The 20743-nt window shown below is 37.6% G+C and overlaps 1 protein-coding gene across 1 annotated transcript in view; it reads right to left on the bottom strand.

The window, feature by feature from the left end:
• LOC107186706 (collagen alpha chain CG42342) overlaps nucleotides 1-20743 on the bottom strand; it is an 89542-nt gene that overhangs the window by 40185 nt on the left and 28614 nt on the right. Inside the window, exons 5-9 of the mRNA XM_015574640.1 lie at nucleotides 13362-13433; nucleotides 8551-8604; nucleotides 4530-4709; nucleotides 4056-4161; nucleotides 145-233 (exon numbers count right to left, since the gene is read on the bottom strand). Of these exons, the coding sequence (XP_015430126.1) occupies nucleotides 145-233; nucleotides 4056-4161; nucleotides 4530-4709; nucleotides 8551-8604; nucleotides 13362-13433 (501 nt within the window). The remainder of the gene's footprint in view (nucleotides 1-144; nucleotides 234-4055; nucleotides 4162-4529; nucleotides 4710-8550; nucleotides 8605-13361; nucleotides 13434-20743) is intronic.

The following is a 20743-nucleotide window of genomic DNA, read 5'->3' as shown; positions in this document are numbered from 1 at the left end:
GTACACGAAATACGTTGGATGTAATTTTGTCTTTCTGAATTTTGATGGAAGTTGGACGTTTGTACGGGTGGTACTTAGGATGAAATGGTTTGTACGGTTGATTTGGTCGGTGGTAGTTTGCCGGAGGACCTCGTTGAAGCTTACCCTCTTCCCTTGCTTTCCCCGGGGACCCTTCTCTCCCGGCAGACCGGGTGGTCCAGTCGGACCCAGCTCCCCCTTCTCGCCCTGGGGCCCTGCGTGGTGTGTACATCACGTGCATAAAATAAAACAATACATTCGTTCTTTTCCACACGCACTCTCGCTTTTATGTGAAATTACGTGTATAAAATGATGAAGTAATTTCGCCGTAAAGCTCATTTCACACATCTCAAAATACACAACTGTGTTTCAGTCAATTTTATACTGCATTAGTAATGCGTGCGTGTGGATATATTTCTATGCAGATCAAAAAATTAATTATATTTCTCACTTATAAAATTTATAAGCATAATAATGCTTTATAATAAAGCTATTATTTTTATCATCATATTACGGAATGGTGGTGCCCGAAAGAAAATTTTGCAACAACAAAATATTTGCTAATTTCACTCATTTTTCTGCTGTTTAAGGCATATTTCCGATTTATGTATGCATATCGCACATCTTTCGTGAATACAAAATTCGAAACGTAGGTAACACATAGTTGCACCTGTTGAATTATCTCTCTAGTAGCACAAAAATATTAGTTAAATATGTTTTTCAAATATTGAAATAATATTTTTTGAGCCACATTTTTTAATATGAAATAAATATTGAATCCAAATATTGTATACATATACAGGAAATATAAAATAAATGATTAAAAAATACAAACTAAATATTCATAGAATATAAAAGAAATATTTAAAAAATATGAGTTGAATATTTAGACAATAGTAAATAAACACTAAAAGTGTGAAAAGAATGTTTAAAAAAACATTAAAATAAGTTTCATACGCCGTTTTTTGTATCCGAAATTAGTCTTATTTTTTGCTATCTTTTTTTTTTAACGGGTGGAAAGCTTTTAAAAGGTGTACCGTCTCCGCTGACCCACATGATCGCCAAACTACCGCAACCAGTCCCGATTGAGTTCACCGTCAGTGATTCTTACCATAAATAAGTTTTCCGCACGTGCACACACTCGATCCACATTTATGTGTTAAATTATTATATCTCACTTTCCTCCCAGATCAAATCAGCAACGATCAATATTGAAAAGTAAGTGGAAACAAATATTTCTTGTATATTCGGAAAAAACTATTTTGTTTCCAATATTAAATGAATATTTCTTCTATATTTGGAAAAACATATTTTCTTTCTAATATTAAATAAATATTTATTTTATATTGGGAAAAAATATTTTTTTCGTAATATGAAGTATACATTGTATGTATATGTAAATATTAAAAAGAGATTGAATCTATATATATATATGTATGTATAAATATTGTATGAATATGTATTCAATATTTTGTGCTACTAGGGCTGTCACCGTGTCGTAATGTACACCAGTGGTCACAGTGTGTCTGACAATGAGTAAACTGAGAACGGTTAAATATTTCGTAAGCGAGTGAGGATATGAAGAAATTGTTCTTAAAATAGTTTTCTGGTGCACGGAGGGACATTACAATGGTGCGTTGGGCCCGACAAGGTTCTCTGTCGATGCCACAAAATAAAGCACAAGGAAGTATATACCGTCCTTCCTTCCCACCCAATACACAGAATTACCGTATTTGTTGTAATTACAATGGACTCTTCATATACATATTGCCACGCGAGGCATTGCCCCGCACATAAATTCGCTTTCCCCCGCATTGCATACGCTGTCCCCACCAGCACGGCCTAGCTCTTGCGCAGGCGCTAGGACCGGGACTGCTCTAACTATATTAATTATAAATATGGTATCATCATATTTAGTATTTAGACTATATCTGTATTCTGCCAACGTTCAATTAAACCTGAACCGTTCTAATGCTAACCTAATACCAATTCTACTGTGAAAATTGTATGAGTCACGACACCACCTCATCCTCCCTTCCATTTAGCCCTAGCAATGAACACTATTCAATTGATGATAAAATTGCATAGATTTTTACACGTAGCTCAAAACGTTTTAAAGCTTCGTACCTTTACTCGCTTACGAAACATTGAACAGTTCGTAGTTGACCCATATCAAACTCACTTTATAGACAATTGTAGGCACAAGTTGTATTTTAACTTCCCGAGGGTGTATATCTTTTCGAACTGCTTGCAACTGTATTGACACCGCATTTTCACGCGCTGCGATTGGTAGCCAATACTACCACGGGAACTTGGCCGGCAGACTCGTGCTCTGATTGGTCGGGGTTTTTCGTTAATATCTCGTTAACAAAGCCTCGGAGAACTTTTTCATTAAGGAAAAAGTTGTTTTAAACACCCTTTTCAACTTACACCTATTTTCAGACACCCTATACGCTACATTAGACCGCTAACGTTCATAGCTTGGCGCAGGAAGAAGTGATCGAGTCTTTCCTACACTGTAAATGGCGGACACACCTGCTGCAATGTATGTCCGTTATTTGCAGTCTAGGCAAGAGTATAGGAATTCAATGTATAAGACTCCCCCCACCACTTGCATTACTTTTCTTTCAGCTGTTAAGCTGCGTCTACACTATATAGCAAAACAGTGTTATACAACAAATTGTTCTGTAACCTTGCTTATACAACATGTTTTTATAACTTGTTACAAGACTATACTTTTCAGACAAGTCTGTAACAAGTTTGTACAACATTTCGCGTCTCATTATTGATAATGGCGTCACACTAGATGGATAATATGTAACTTGCTGTAGAACACGAAAAATGTTATGTAACATCACGTTATATAACATTTTTCTTTCTGTTTTTCTAACAAATTTTATAACTTTGCTATATGACATATTATGTTATAGATATAGTGTAGACGCAGCTTTAGCAGTCTAGTGTTGTATATACAAGTCTGGGGGCTGGATCTGTGTCCCAACTTCAGAAGGAGACAGGTTACATTCGGAGGACTTGCTACCTCTTTCTAATATAGCTGAGTCAACCAATCAAAACCTGGAAAATTTTTAATTGAACATCTGGGAATCCAAAGCCGAGTGACGGTAACATGTATAGGAAACAGTTGTTCAGATTGATGACCTTGAAAACATATTTCAAGGTCATTGAAATCGAAAGTATCTCCGTTATTCTTTATAATGACCTTAAATACGTTATAAATAATAAATACAATATTGCAATAAAAGGTGACTGATGGGCGCGTTTATTAATTCTGTTGGGGTACATTTATGTTGGAGCTGCGAAAGACAAGCTATTGTTTTATAAGGAAAGTGTTTATATTGGAGCAGCGAGCAAAAAAAGCGACGAGAAACAAATATTTCTTTTTTTTCGCTGTTATTGCAGCTCCAGCATAAATGTACCCTTAGGCTGACAAGCGACAAGAAGCTTGTGAGCGACAAGAGAGGCAGCAGCCACCGATACTTGAGTACCACTGCTGGCTTTACGCGTTTTGCCAAATTATTTCGTCTTTGTATTGAAAACAAACGCATAGTAACAGTTATCTTTCATGCTTTCTTTAGAAAAAATGTCTGCCTATCGAATAACTATTCTCGTTTAAGTACAAAACATCTTCAAAGTTGAAAATCTGAATTTTAAAAAAAAAATGTCCCAGAAACTAGAGTTAGGTGCGAAACAAGGATTGCCGATTCATATTCAGCGCATAAAAATCGACGAAGTACGCCCATTGAATATGAGTGGATTAAAAAACGTTAAAATTTGTTGAACAATTATTATCATATTGTTAACAGACAATAAATAACACCGTACTAGGAGAAGTAGGTTTCGAATTCTTCATCGAAAATGTATCACGTACGGGTAATTTGTTACGACAAATTTATAAATTTATTTATACTCGGCTTTGTCGGTCTAAGAAGTTGAGAAATCAAAATTTATACCGCCACCTCATTCACGTGTCGCTGTCAGTCTTTAAAGTATTTAAATTACACCACGTATGTGCTTACCAGGTGGTCCTGGTGGACCGGGCGGTCCTTCGAATACTCCGGTAGCAAAGGGTTCGCCATTCAAGGATGTTGTCAACCCTCGGTCGCCTTTATCACCCTTGTCACCCTGCGAATAACGGAATTTCAATAATCAAGATATGTCGTAATTTCGAATGCGGTTAGTATTAACCCTTACGTGGACAACTAAAATATTCCACGGTTACTGACAAATCGGAATACCTACTCCTATTCTGAAAGATTAGATAAACATAGATAATTTTACTTTCATACTTTTCCGAAACTCTTAGTTTGCACATCCTATATTATACCAAGTACTGTTATAGACAAGTACACAAAAAATTGTGAAAGAAAATTTAGAAATGGGTACCTGGGTACCCGGTTGCCTACACAAGGGTTAAGGAAGAAGGTAGACGGTGTAGAATTGGACAATGACAGTGGTGATATAAGCCAGCGAAAAATAATTTTCAACGTTACCTTGATACCCTGAAGACCCGGAGTTCCAACTGGACCAATCGGCCCAATGGGTCCTGGTGCTCCTTTCTCACCCGGTGGCCCAACATCGCCTGGAGCCCCTTGTCTGCCTTCGTGGCCAGGAAGCCCTTCGGCTCCCGAAGGACCGGGTTGCCCTGGTGGTCCAGGTTCCCCTGGTTCTCCCTGTTACGTTCCAAGAGTGTTACGTCGGTACCGCTTTCTTCCGGCGAGAGCCCTCGACAAGACTGTCTCTTGGTACTCGTCGGATTGTGTCATAAATGAAAGGAACAGGAAAGGAGCAGTGGAGAAAACTGCCGATGACAAATACAATAAAAGGTAGACAGAAGACAGAGAAATGAAAGATAGGAGGAGACGGTGGATTCAAAGAAAGAAAGGTGAGCAGGTCGAGAAGACTGCGGAGCGTGGCAAAGAGAAGGCGCATGGAAAAACTGTGCGTGGAACCAAAAGCGTATTTTATAACTACATATACCATATTGTTTTAAAGTTTACGTAACTAGTGTTTAATACCGAGGAGCATTCATTATGAAAAATTATTAAAACCTATATACCATGCATTCGTTTGTAACGGTCATCAGATGGTCATTGGAGCTCTAAGAATGCTAAGCTGGTTTATAAGTTCGTTTTCCTGATATATTACATTGTACTATTTTTTCGGGAGGAATAAAATTATTTGATTCACATCTGTATTAATTTAATTTTGTAGCCCTTGAAGCGGCCCTTTGATGTCGTATATTTCATTTGATTATTTAATTGTATTGTGTCACATTATTTGTTCAGGAAGGAAAGATATGGAAGAATTGGGAGTTCGTGTATTTTTGCGTCGCTACTAGAGGCAGAAATTCAAAACGGTAGAAGTATCGAAGAAAATATGCGAAGTCGAAAACGAATGTGTTATTTCAATTCGTTCAGAGCAGAAGTTCAGAAGGTTCAAAGACGGGGAGACAAATGAAATATACGACATCAAAGAGCATTTCAAGGGCTACAAAAGTAGATATTATACATGTGAATCAAATAATTTTATTTATTCCAAAAAAATAGTACAACGGAATATATTAAAAAGTGTAGGAATAGAGAAGTTTACGTAAATGTAAGTTTTTAACCTTTTTATGTCTGAAATATTATTTTTACGATCGACCCAGGTCATTTAAGTGTTGAATGAAATTCCTATACATATTTATCTTGTTCATTTCAGTTTTGTATTTCGTTAAAGTAATAATATTTTCTAATATTATACGACTGTTCCTCGAAGAATATGTTAATTGTATAATAGTTTGTCTCTAAATAAGGAAATTCTAACGAACGCCCTTCGTTCTCCAAGTTAGTCGATAATGTACGAAATAAAACCAACCGCTTGAAGATAACTTCCACGCACAGTTTTATACTTTCAGCGGATCATGCACAAATCAAGTGATATAAACTTCAAGACGTGTAAGTGTCCTTATGTTTCAATTTGATAAATGTTAATTTGTTTATGAACACTCTTTACATTTGATCGCATGCTAAAATTATTAACCATTTGATGACGAATCCACATGTATTCATTAAATCAATTCAATTTACTTAGTGGAAAAATATTATTTATATCATTTCTTATAATTTAAAAAGTTATAGATGCATACTCTATATTTGCAGAGGTATACTACAGTGATTAACAGATCGAAATATTACGTATTTTCAGTATTTTAAATAACTTTTTATAATGGAGGTAGGGTTAAGCCATTATAGTACTTATATTGCAATACTCAAATCATGATACCTGAGTTTAAGGACACAGAATGTCGAAACAGCCACTTAATAAGTTACAACCTAAGAAAATACTTTTATTGCAGAGATTTCCAAAATCTGCTTCCTCGATGCAAAAATAAAGAATGTCGTTTTTAAAAATATTATAATAAATAACCTTTGATATTTGAAGGACAATGAAATGACAGAATCGTAATTCGGTTTAATTTCAAGAGAACTGTTATTGTATTAAACGCTTCGCACTGCACTTGTGCAAATTACCACGTGAATTGAAAGTGAAAATGCGTATATATAAATAAACACGTCGTACACCGAACATGCGAATACTTGTGCTTGTTTATGCAAATGTTTTGGTCGCACATCCGTCTATTCAAACAGGCCCTGAGGATTACAATTGCAAAAAAGATAACAAAAAGTGACATACAATACATACACATGCGGGTACATTCCTTTACACGCAGACAGAACAGGGCCGTGCTATTTCTTCGAACATTAATTTACCTTTGCTTGCAACTATAAAGTATTATAGTATTTAGATAATTATACATCACTTTGCAATGATTCGCTTTGAAGAAAATAATATAACAGAATCGCACCTTCAATATGAATTTTTTGTATCCGGGAAAATGATTGCACTATATGCAATAGCCGGTTTTTACACCTTCGGTTTGATGGAGATTGAGGTACTGACGTTGCCGTAAAATTGACCTTGACCTTGAATTTGGAGGTCAAATTTGGGTAATTATTGAGAACATGGTGTTAAGCACCGATTTCAATGACCTTGAAATATGTTATTTAGATCATCATTCTGAACCACTTTTCTCTATACATATAATAGGCGATCTCCCTTAGTTTCTGAGATATTCGCGAAAAACTGCTCCTACTTAGTATAGTAAATTTCGTCTAGACGTGCACGTTCATGGCAAAATATGCATCAGCATGGGGCGACCGCTTGCTTACGTACTGTTTCTATGAACACGTCACAACAGCTGGCAAACAACGGCTGAACTCAGAAATGCTTAACCGACGTCAGTGATTTAGAATACTCAAATCAGTATAATGCTTTGAACAGTATTTTTTTTTTCAGTTTTTCGCAAATATCTCGATAGACACAATGCAGTATTACTGATATGAGTAGGTTAGAGCTAGTCGAAAAGAAAAGAAATAGTCTGCAAATCATTATACAGTGATTGCTCGATGAATGCGACAAAAGAAATATCGGCTAGCGTTCACAGGCTGTGAGCTTGGTGGTATTTACACTTCATTGGGGTGGGAAACTATTGCCAGCTTCAATGGGTAACGAGAAAATTGATCGATTACCTGTAGTAATAACTTGCAGAGGTATTGAACAACTGCGTGGGATCCCTGCAATACGATATGGTAGTGGAAACAATCAAGCCTCTGCGGTATATGATTTAGTGCAGTAATGGGATTTAAGTGACAAAGTGCGAACACTTTGCTGTGACACAACGTCATTGAACATGGGACGTTTCCAAAGTACACGTATCCTTCTTGAACAGAAATTTGAAAGAGACTTAATATATGTATTTTAAACAATTTCCTCGCAACCCCTGGTTTCCATTAACCGACAACAAGCGAATTAAAGGATCAGATAAATTAGTTATTCATAATTAGTCTTGAATCATGAATGATTTTCAGAAGATCATCCCACATTCTTTTGTTTATATCATCATTTTTAAAAGGAAGGAGGACCTACGTTACAAAAACTGCTTTGAATTTACTGCACGGCCCTGGAAAAACAGATAAGAAAGAGCGGAACGATACTTGGTGCAATACATATAGTAAAATAACAAGATGCGGTACATGCGTATTTTATTATGGTTAATGCGTATAAAGAGAAGTTCCGATACGTTCAATTTGACATTACAAAATATCTCTCGAAACTCTTTTTACGCAGGCGTTACTCGATTCACTAAATAAACGACATCAGAATACATTGTTTTATCGTCTTTTCTCTTCCTTGGAATCATAAGATGTGAACGTAAAACAATGAAGAGTATTTTAAAATACTTTCCTGACTGAAAATCTTAAATTCCGGAAATTGCAAATCGTGTCTGTATCAGTATTGCGCGCGGCTAGACCTCCATTTATTGTCCTATGAAATTGGTATTAATCGGTAAAGCAAATCTAACACAAATATTGCTTCTATGAAGAGAATATCAAATCGAATACTTGGCGAATCGATGAGAAGGAAAGGAAAAGGAAAAAGGAGGGGCTCCAAAAGAGCAGGCGCACTTACTTTCAGTTGTATGATGGTCTGCGCTGAGATATTATGCCCTTGCTCCTGAAGTCCCTAGAAGTAGGTCAACACTACGGGTAAAAATCAAAACGCTACCAGACGAAAACATATGGGTAACGGGTAGTAGGTAGGAAAACCTAAAATGGATTTTTTAAGGTATCTCGTTTCTCATTCCTCTTCCGAATCCAAGACATGCCCAGAGATATACCTAAATACTGTAACTTAAAATAAATACCATTACCAACCAAAAACCAAAGATAACAAAGTGCGACGACTAACACTTCGAAGCAAAACATAACCGTTTCGATGCAGTACATGTGTAAAGAGTGAGACTGGATTTGTCATAGTAAATGTGCCGGGAATAATATAACGTATTGTTGAATTACATACTTGGTTTTCGTTTGTCGCTGAAATTACAGTAATTGTGCTATATATGTAATTCTGCGCGTATATTTCCTGTCGATTACTTTGATTTAAAATCCTGATTACCCTTTTAACTGCACGCAATATCAAGTATCGACGTAACTGTTCAATTTATTAACACGATACATAGTCGTAAAATGACACTACGCATACATAAGATGTTCAGATGTTTTTTTCAGCGTGACATGAAATCACAATTGGATTCAGTCAAATTTTTCATTTGTTCTAAACACCCAATTGAAAAACGGAAATAACGAAGCGTCTTTCCTGAAGCAAATTGTCGTCGCACTTTAAACGAACGAGAACGCTACACCGAAAGCACTGTACGAGGCAACGACTAGAAATAGGATTGCGTCTAGGAGTGTGGACAGGCAACTCGGCGAAGATGGATTTCAAACAAGGAAACAAAATGTGGGCTGGCCAGAATGCTACTCGTTATGGGGATTAAAAAGGGGAAAGGAAATCGACGTGGCGGTGGAAGAGGGGAAAAAGGAAGTGAAAGAATAAGAATATGAGGAGGCAGAGGATGACAAAGAGAACGAAGGGGTAGAAGAAGCAGGAGCAACGCCGACGAGAAGAGATTTCTGAATCGCAACACGAGCCGTGTTGCCTTCCGAAGAGGCCGGTTACCTTCAGAGCGACGATTTCCGCATAGCCGAGCGTCCCGCCGCGGAGCGTCGTCACCGACCTCTTTAACCCTAATCCCTGTGCATTGACCCGTAGGCGAAAAGATGATTTATATTGTTAGTCTGCATCATCGAAAATCGACATTTCGTCGAGACAAAAATAAATTAAACCTTGTGCCGTGTGCCTATCAAGAATCCGTACAAAGGCGTTCATCCATCTTACGAGGGATCAACATTGTTAACTACTGACGCTTGACGCTGGTAAACGTATTCATTGATTAAGTTACTGCACCGCTTAATTTCGTAAGATTCTGACGCCATCACTCTGCCCTTAATTTACAAAATCGTAAATATTATTCTGTAGGAATGTGATCTTAATGAAGTTTTGTAACCTCGTTCGCGAATGGTCTCAACCAGTGATGGATCCGTGAACAAACAGACCAAACGTGTTTGGACCTTTTCAACAAAGATTATGTTCCAATACTTCGAACAAAACGTTTGAAACGTTAACATCGAAGAAACGTGTCGAAATAGAGTTCGGTCGTTTCAAGCACTCAGTCGGCCGAGCCGTTAGTGTCGACCAAGCCATTCGAACTCTGTTATCGTTACCCTCCTTGTCGTGCAGACACAAAGGCAGCCGTCAACCGACTCTCGAGCCACAATGTAAACACACAGAATGAATCACGCATGACTAAACAGTTTTGACTTCTACTTTTTTAAATGCACTTTCATGAAAATGTTATGAATAGATTGAGGGAATTCCCTTGCTGAGAATGGTCCAAACATGACAGTAAAAATTGGTTGATTACGTTCGTATGAAAATGCATTGAAAAGAGGAAAAGTTTAAATTTTATAGTCATGCGTGATTCGTTCTGTTTTGTTTACATTATGGTCCGAGGCTCGGTCGTCGGAGGCCTTTTCCTACCTGAAGGTCAAGGAAGGTATCGATAACGGAGCTCGGACAGCTCGGCAACAGTTGAACTGTTTGAAAAGTTTGATTCGACCGAACATTGTTGGAAGTATTTGAACATATCGTCAGGTGTTCGAACATATTCAAACAGTTTGATTACCCATTACTAGTCTCAACAATCTCGATATGTACGATCTGTTAGTGACATCTATAAGCTGTACTTTTAGTCACATTATGTTTCAATAACAATAACAAGGGTGTCATTTTTCCATGAAAAAAGTCGGTGAGTTACTTTTATTATTACGAATTCAATAAGTCAATAATAATTTGTATTCCTACATACGTCATAAATGAAGTCATCATGCATTAACAAAAACTCTGAGCTAATCTCATAGATTTTCTTAATTAACACGTAGCAAATAATCCGTGTAAATATATACGAGACATGTTCGGTACTCTATGTAGGTCGAGAACGCGACTTCGGTTTCCTGAACGCACGTATGCATATTTATGGGGTAACGGTCAACCACAATTAACGTAACATAGACAAGATGCTTGTCCTTCATTTGCATTGTTAAATAATATCAAACACTATTTGCGGTCAAGAACGAAGCCATTGTTCTCGATTGTTTCGCGAGCTAACGAGAAACAGCAAAAATCTTCGTGTAAATATTTACAGAAAATACTTGGCATATGTTCACACACAACTGAAACATTATTTCGCACGAAAAATTTCGAGAAACATGAGTTTACTGTCTACAATAATTTGTATTAGAACACGTTGATTAATTGTTAGAGGGATTATCTTCGATTCATTTCGAATGCCTTGATTTGTAAGTTATAGTACTTTATGCAAAGTTAGAAAGAAGCCCAACGAAAGGAATGCGGGTCTGATTAGTTAAGTACCCATGTGCCCATCTTCCCTAACACAATCGTAGAGACAGGGCACACCTACTTTCATTACTCGTTGAAACCACAACGCATACGCACATGCCCACACATAATGTCGGTAGCGTCGTAGACGGACTTACACAGGTAGACCGAGCTGAGTATATACAGGGTGTCTCAGCTAACTTGATCATCCCGAATAATGACATAATGGTACACTATATGAAAATGTGGAGGCTTGGAACTTAAATGGTATCACAGGTCACACCTCATAAGGTACGTGCTTTTTTTGTGGGTGGAGGCATTTCAGAAATTTCAAAGTCACCTTGATTTTTTTTAACGATACGACCTATTGTTTGTACCATAGAATGATAGTGAATGCACGCACAGATTATCATGGATATTTTCGGTTTCTATTAGGCATATTGAAATTACTATGTGAATGGGCCTTTTTTTAAAATATTAACAAGATATTTTACTATATTAGCGTTCGCAGTAACAGTAATTCCCAAAAAATGCTATATAATATGCAACGTGTTCTAAATAGTAGAAATGTACATGTATATTACAATATGTCGTTTAAAATACTAATGTAAAAAACAATCGTAATAGTCTATTCTGAAGTGTCAGTGAAAACACGAATGATATTTTTCGGTTGAAATATGTCTCTTTGGTAAAATAATTAATAACGTGGACCGTGAATAAACTGTATATTCTTTATTCGTGAAAATGCATCGCTTCATCGATTCTTTCATGACTTTTACTGCATTATACGAAGGATGATCAGAATTATGGGCATTTCGTGTGTAAAATGTATTACATAGATACACGAGTAATTAATATATCCGTGCACACGTGTATCTTTAATACATGTTGAAAACTGTGATCTCTAGTTTATACTACTCAAACAGCCGATTACAAGCTGACGCACGGGGTCGATCGATGACCTAGTGTAGGCTTGGGAATTAACTGCTCTTTTCGGCCGACTTTCAGAAGCAACGCCCACTTCTTCCCGCCGCGCGGCTTGGTCCCCGACACGCCCACAATGCTCTCGATGCGCCTCAGACGCGTTCATACCATGTAAAATTTAAAAGCTTTTTTCAAATTTATTTTTTACCGCGAATCATCACAAATTATGCGGCAGAAAAAATTATCATGCGAAACAGTGGGATAGGCTTATAGGAGGTACTGCTGAAAAAACAATTCATCGATAATAGTACTTCATGGGTGGTGTGGAAACCAATTGAGACGAGACTCCCCCCAATGTGCCACGCGCGGTTCATATGGTACGAGCCTGAGGGGCATCGAGCATTGTGGGCGTCGCAGAGGCCGAGAGGAGCGACAGGAGGAAGAGGGTGTGTTGCTTCTAAAAATCGGCCGAAAAGAGCACTTAATTCCCAAGCCTGACCTAGTGAAGCTAATGAATGAAATAAAATACAGTGAATGGAACCAGCTCATGAAAACAGTTGAACAGCATGCCTCTCAAGTAGAATAACCCATTGCGTCAGACGTATTTTACGACTATTCCACTTGCATTTTCAAAAATTAATAACTCGAAAATAAAACCGCAATCGTAATTTCTTCAGTCTTGATTTTTGTCTTTGGCATACAGAATCCACCCTTTAAAAGTGTTCGAGATTCACATTAACACCCCGTATAGAAAAGTAGTCGTCAGTGTAAAGTTCCACAATGATAATTTAATTTGCGCACAAGTTATAAATGAAAATCTTAACAAAACAGGGAATCTTAGTTTCTGATCAATCTTCGTATCTTTCTTTGCGGTCGTTTTCGACTTTATAATCGTCTGTAAGCGTGTATCCTTGAAACTAGTACATATTATGCAGCGAGTACTCTACATAACATAAAATGGTAAAACGATGCGTTTTTACGTTACGTGCTCTGATCTGTAGCGGGAAAATACGCTCTCACGCGTATTGCTCTCGCTAGATAGCGTAGTTAAATACCTTTACTGCAGAAAAGACGTCGAAACCTGGACTTCCGAGTTCACCTTTCTGCCCTTTATCTCCGGGTAGGCCCTGCAAAACGAAAGACCGTTGTATTTAATAGCAAAATAACGGTTCCCTGTGGTTAAACCGGAATTAAAAGCACTATGTGTTTTGATAGTGTTGGGAACGATTTACATGTAAAACATTAGAATCGTGAAAATGGACTTTAAACTATTCTCCCATGCGTCGTAGCTTCGGTTACACAAGTAAATCGCTATTATAATGGATTTTACCTCTTACTAACGCAAAAATAATGTCGGCGATATTTGGCACGTGTATAAACAGAATGTTGCAAAAGAACGGAATTTTTCACGCATAAATTTGTTTATAAAAGACAATGAGTGATCCAACATTAATCTCCATAGATGATGCGCTAGAGACTTTAATTTGAATAAGATGTCGCAAGAATTTTGCAATATCCATTGGGAGATCCTTTTAGAGTTTTTCGTCCAAATTACGAATCCGGAAGCAGAATTTCTGCATTTTCCTCAGTTTTTCAAAAACTAGAGCGTATGGCGTGAAAACTATAAAACGCTAGAAAGTTCAATTTAATCTTGAAAGATACAGAAGAGTCCTCCTGAATATATCAGTGCGTATAGTTATTAAATTGTATGATGTTTAACACTAGAACTACCAAGCAAGTCAAAATGACTTGTCAATACACTCTTACAACGACGATTAAAATGTTATAACAATACATTTTCTGAGATCTTTTCCACCTTTTATTAGGATATGAAAGTGAAGAAATTAGTCAATTTCTAAATTTCTAAATTTCTAGAAGGTTTTCACGTTTATCCACCGATCGAAGCAAATATGTGTTTATCGTCGGTAGTTCTAGTGTTAATGGTTGGAATGGCCGTGCAAGTTTCAAAAAGAGCAGATGTGCGTCATTTCTAGGCACTATTTTTGCTTTTTCGAAAAGTTCTGTATCTAGCACGAAAGTAGTTATATAAGACCGATTCTGGACCACGGATCCAACGGAAATCTTGATTACGCTATTGCATTCGTACATAAGGCAGACCAAAGCTTCAGCTCCAACAGAAAGTTCTCACGCGCACATCAGACAGGCCTGACCGTGAGTTAATTTCGGACATATTTTGGGCATTGATGATCCAACATATGACATTATACGCTGTACAGTTGCATTCGCACATAAAGCAGACCAAACCTTTGGCTCCAGTAAAAATTCTGGCGCTATTCTACGCGTAGACGGGACAGACAGAACCCTGAGCGAATTTGGAAATTGCTGACACAGCATATGATCAACTTCACGAACTTTTTTTTATTATAAATTACGCATTTTCGCAGTTCTGGAATTAGTGATTCACGAAATGTCGATTAATAAATTTGGTATACTGTGAGATACTGATGAGTGAATTAGCCGCGTCATCATCGTCATCATCGTTGTTTCGTAATTATAGACATGATAACGCTTGTGCTGGGATACCGAATTAGCTTTCGCCGCGGAAGGAATAATGATAAGACGTGTTGCAAATCCTAGAGAAAAGGAGACATTATAACCATAGCCTATGTCAATGAGATTTTGAAGAAACGTGACAGGAAAATAAAGAAACGAAGTGAATGTTATCGTTCACAATCGAATAATTGAGTTTCAAGACGCGATAAATAAATCGATTACTTTGAAATGCGCCAAAGCTGTACGGCAGTTTAATGAGCGAATACTGCGATACGATATGAGAGTAAGCTAAACGCTATACTCGATTGAAAATAATCGTTTACCGATTTGTCGATGTAATACGTCTTATTTTTTTATTATTTTTAACATCAACTTAAATCAACCACGCGGTGGTCTACGAATCCAGGGAGGGGTGCGATTGTTATGGGGAATTTTTATTAAATGAAAGTTAAAGTACATAATTTTTGTTTGTCTAAGCAAAAAAAGACAAATTTATTACAAATAATTAACAAACTAATTATTACATTCTGAAATGTATAAACAATATTAATAGCACAGTAGTAGTAATTAAAAATACATCAACGAATAGTAACATTTCAACGTCGGTCGACAGTTCGAATTCTATGTTAGTATACTTCAACATCGCATCCCATGTGACACCAGGAAGAGTAAAGTGCCGCACACCTTGGCCCGTACTCCGAAGGTTAATTAAGAAGATTCAGTCCTAGAAGACATAGCAAAAGTAGTGACTATGAAGTGCAAGAAATGAAGATTAAATTATATGTCAAGTTGTTTACTTACGTCGTCTCACGAAATGTCCATTGATTGAACGCGTATGAGGGGGAATGCGGGGAGGTATCTACGCGAGAACCACTAGATGGCGTGGAGGCACCCGGCACAATTAACATTGTCCCGCACATCTAGCACCATAATGATCTACACTCCACACATAATGATATGTGAAATGTCCGATCTTCCAGGACCAGGTAATGCACGACTGCGGAAACATAATCCTCCGGGTTGTTCCGTTTGGCGCAACTTCCGCAGTGCACCTTATGTGTGACTGGGTTGTACGCCACAGGGTGGCTGCTGCCATCGTATCGCCGTCTCCTGTACAGGACCCAGTCTGCTGCGGCAGGGTCCTATCAACCAATCAATATTCCTCGTGACGGTCGTGGCCGATTTCGTCTTTCGTCGTTGAATACACGATGGCCATTATTTAATGGACTTAATAATAATAATATGTACTCCATCATATTGATGCTTCGGTTGTATTACAAGTTGCAGAAGACTATTGTCAGCTTCTGGTTCTGAACGGTGTTTTATAATGCTCGTATTTCTCCTCACTCCATACGTATCCCGGTAGCATACGAGCATGTGCAGAACTGCTGACATCGCCATATTCATCCCCAACTGCGTCTGCAGCTTTACATTCGTAACTTATTACATCTCGTTCCGTTTCTTTCGTCACCCAATAATAAAGATTATTTCTGTTCCTAGATTTCGTAAAAATATATCCATCAATGCGGCTCTTGGGTTTCTTCGGGTTTGATTGTATAACTTTTGCAACTGCACGGTCTTCTACATGTGCTGAAGACATTTTTATTGACTGATCGCATCTTTAGATCAACTAACTAATCAGATATCGTAGATGTAAAAGTATTACATGTGAAAGCAAAACGCAGACTGATGCAATACTGTAAACGGTTCGTTAAAATTTGTGTCGATCATTGTTGTTGTTACCGGCTAATACCAACGTCGGTAAATTGTTGTCGATGAACACAGTGTCGGTGGAATCTTTGTCAATGATTTCAATGGGATCCGTATCACATACTACATATGTATATGAGAGTGATGCCTGCGATCTCGAAGACATAAATATCTTTACATTATCACATTCTTCGTCACCTTCTGTAGTTCAACTAATAGACGTACATACATATAGACGTATAAACATATTGATGTATAGCCGTTAGATGCAATACAAGTAGATAGCATGCTAATGTATCGATGTACTGTAGATGTATCGGTATACAAATGTACAACATAGCGATGTGTCGATGTATAGATGTATGGCAGGGATTCTGTAATGTCGGAATCATTCTGGACATGGTATTTCAACGATCTGAAACAGAGCAAGTGGGAAATAAAAATGTGATCGTGTTAAACTAAACATAATGATTTTTAATGATCAGAACATGACAAAACTGGCAAAATGCGTTAATAATATAAGCTCTGTCTTTGCTGAGAGATGAATTTTTTCGGAAACCCGCAACGGACCCGTCACGAGTACCTACTACAAGATGATGAAACTGCTGACTTAGTTTTGACGCTCGCAACACACCATCATTCTAGTAACCTTGAGATAAGAACGAGAATTCGGAACGTATGATCTGTCTCACCCGCCACCGTCTTACAATCCATTCTAAGAAACATGTACTGTGTCTTTGCTGAGACATGCATTTTTTCAAGATACACCATGGTCTGGCCACACGCGCAACGCGGCGGTATATGGTTGTTGGATTACGCGACCTACAGCACAATACATATTTTGAACATAATAGTTTGATTGCGAACTATTGGCTTAAATTTCACGACAGAACCAGAAAAACCGCAAAGTTAGGAATGCCTCATCTACGCGTCCAATGGTGCAATATCGTATGTGGCGTCAGCAATTTCGAATTCCGTTCAAGGTTACGTCTGGCTCATCTACACGTCGAAGAGCACGAGGATGCAAGACAGTATAACGAAAAGTGTGACATGTAATATCATATGCTGTATCAGCAATTTCCACATTCGCTCAGGGTTTCGTGCGTCTCATCTACGCATGCAATAACACGAGAACCTTGCAGAACATTCGCTCAAGGTTAAGTTTACCTCATTTACGCGTGCATAATATCATATGACGCATATGGTGGGTCAGCAGTTTCCAAATGATTAGCTCAAGGTCGGGTCTGCCTCATCTAGGGTGCAACAGCGTCAGAACTTTCTACTGAAGCCGAAGGTTTAGGCTGTTTTATGGGCGAATGCAATCGTGCAACGTATAATGTCATATGCTAGGTCCCTAATGTCCGAAATTAGCTCAAAGTCAAGCCTATTTCATCTGCGCGTGCAATAGCGTGAGAACTTTCCGTTGGAGCCGAAGGTTTGGAGCTCTGTGAAGTTAGCACCCCCAAATGCAAAATTTTATAAAGAACAAGCAGTATTCGTTTGTACATATTTGTCCAACCAAAATTTTCGTTTGTCCACCCTTCAAAAAAAAGTTATAAACAAATAAAGAAATTTGTCACCAGCACCCCCATGAACATTTTTCCTTAATTCTCCAGTTGGATATGATTGCCCGAGATTTGCCCATGTTTGTCCACCCAAAATTTTCGTTTGTCCACCCAGCAGAATCGAATTGTTATTAACAAAAGAAACGCACAAAAAAATAAGATTTAATATTAACGGCGACAAACAAAAATTTTTGGTGGACAATCGTGGACAAACGATTCCATTGCTTAGTTTAGAGAGAATGCAATAAGAAATATTCAGAGCGATCATATCTCATTGTTTTTGTTTTTTTTTAATAATTCGATTCTGCTGGGTGGACAAACAAAAATTTGGGATGGACAAACGTGGACAATCATATCTCAGTTAGAGATGAAGGAAAAATGTTCGTGGCAGTATTGATATCATATTCTTAATTTGTTTATAACTTTTTTTTAAAGGTGGACAAACGAAAATTTTGATTGGACAAATGTGGACAAACGAATACTGTTTGGTTTTCATAAAATTTTGCATTTGGGGGTGCTAACTTCACAGACCTAAGGTTTGGTGTACTTTATGTACGAATACAATAGCGTGATCAATATTTCCGTTGGGTCCGTGGTCCATTCCTAGAAAGGGTTCTATTCTGTTAGTCTATTGCCTAGAAAGGACGCACATCTCTGCTCTTTATGAAATTTGCACACGACCATTACAACCATTAAACATCACACAATTTAATACATATACGCATTGATATATTCAACGAACTCTCCCGTATCTTTCAAGACTAAATTGAACTTTCTAGCGTTTTGACAAAAACTCATGTTTTTCAAGAGACTGAGGAAGATGCAGAAATTCTGCTCCTGGATTCGTAATCTGGACGAAAAACTCTAAGAGGATCTCCCAATGAATATTGCAAATCAGAAATCGTGTTGAACACAGTGTTAACGACCTCTTTCAAAAATTCTTGCGACATCTTATTCCACTCGTTCTTTTATAAACAAACTTATGCATGAAAAATTCTATTCTTTTGCAAGATTCTGTTTAAACGCGTGGCAAATATCGCCAAATATTTTTTGCATTAATGAGAGGTACGACGATAAAGATCCGCATATATTTTAAGAATAAATTTGATTTTTTTAATTAAGACGAACCTATCATGAGTTCTACCCTATTAGGGTACGCTTAAATGACTCAAAGGTGGTGTTGCAATATTATAATATTATGTTCATTTTAGGACTTTATTATTTCTGTATACTTATTACTTTAAGCCGCGTCCCCATTGAGGCGGAATTTACCGTACGGCACGGCTCTGTGTCGGCTTTTGCCAGTCGCCACAGTATTACCGTACAGTTCAGTCGATTGGCTTTTCCAATATTTGTGGTACGTCTGCACTTCATTGCATTCGTTTAAAAAATACAAGCCGTCAAAATTTGTAATTTTTGCATACTTTCGTGAAACGGGGGTGTAGGTACTTATGAATTTTTATCTCGAAAACATTTATCGTACTGAGTTCATTTTTCCTTTCCTTTACATTAGAACGTTTCGCCTATTTGAATAATATTTTTTTTAAAGAGTTACACACGTTCCCAACTTAACGTGTGGAGCGATCAATCGGGAACATTTTTTTTCTTTGCTGCGGCGCGGCGGTCTGTCGGCTGAACGTTGCTGAACACGCTCAGTTTGGCCTGAACAGCCCAACCCGGTTCAGTCTCATGGAATGATTTTTCGTATGATTTTTCGTAAACACACACTGCAGCTGGCCTGTGCAGGCCAGACTGTCCTCGGGAATTACATGTCGCGGCTACCGTAACCGGATTCTATAAGAACGGTGCCGCAAAATTGATCTTGACTTGAATTTTAAAGTCAAATTTTTTTATGATTGCATTATATTCTACTCATTGCGAATGCAAAAAGTCTGAAAGTAACCGTGGATCGGCACTCAACCGTTCTCTTGAAAAATGATGTTAAAGATTTATTCGTTTTTAAATTGACTTTATTTATAATATTAATTTACATCTCGCAATCAGATATAACGCCGATATCGTGCTATTGATGAAACAGCAGGTATTTTTCATTTTCAACTTTATCTTTTGTTCGAAGGCTCCGAATAAAACTTCGAATAACTTTCGACAGCGCGTTTATTTGACACTGGGCATTTAAAGAAGTGAAAAAATGAAATGTAAACAACAAATTTTTAAAAACAGTAATTTCATCGCTGCGTCGTCCGCATAATTGTTTCACTTTAAATGCCCAGTGTCGACCTTAGGTCGTTGACGCTCGAGTTCGACGGTTTGAATAAGCACGCTGCCGAAAGTTATTCGAAGTTTTATTCGAATAAACGATAATGTTAAAATTGAAAAATTCCGACTGCTTCGACAATACCATGATATTTGAGTTATATCTGACTACGAGATTCAATATACAGTATGTCCCAAAATGATGGCACAATCCGCAACATGCATATTCCTCATGCAAATACAAATCGAAAAGTCCTTTACTGTCTTATAAATCCAAAGCACTTTTTCCAAGATATTAGCAGTTAAACGAACTCCAATCAGCTGAGCGGTTGGCCACGCGTACGCGCAAACAGTCACCTTTGAGACACCCTGTATAATGAAATGATAAAAAAAATTGACTTTTAAATTCAAGATCAATTTTACGGCAACGTTCT

Source organism: Dufourea novaeangliae, unplaced genomic scaffold (genome assembly GCF_001272555.1).
Source record: "Dufourea novaeangliae isolate 0120121106 unplaced genomic scaffold, ASM127255v1 scaffold87, whole genome shotgun sequence".
Classification (NCBI taxonomy): domain Eukaryota; kingdom Metazoa; phylum Arthropoda; class Insecta; order Hymenoptera; family Halictidae; genus Dufourea; species Dufourea novaeangliae.
The sequence above is the reverse complement of the archived record's forward strand: the minus strand, read 5'-3'. Positions and strand labels throughout refer to the sequence as shown.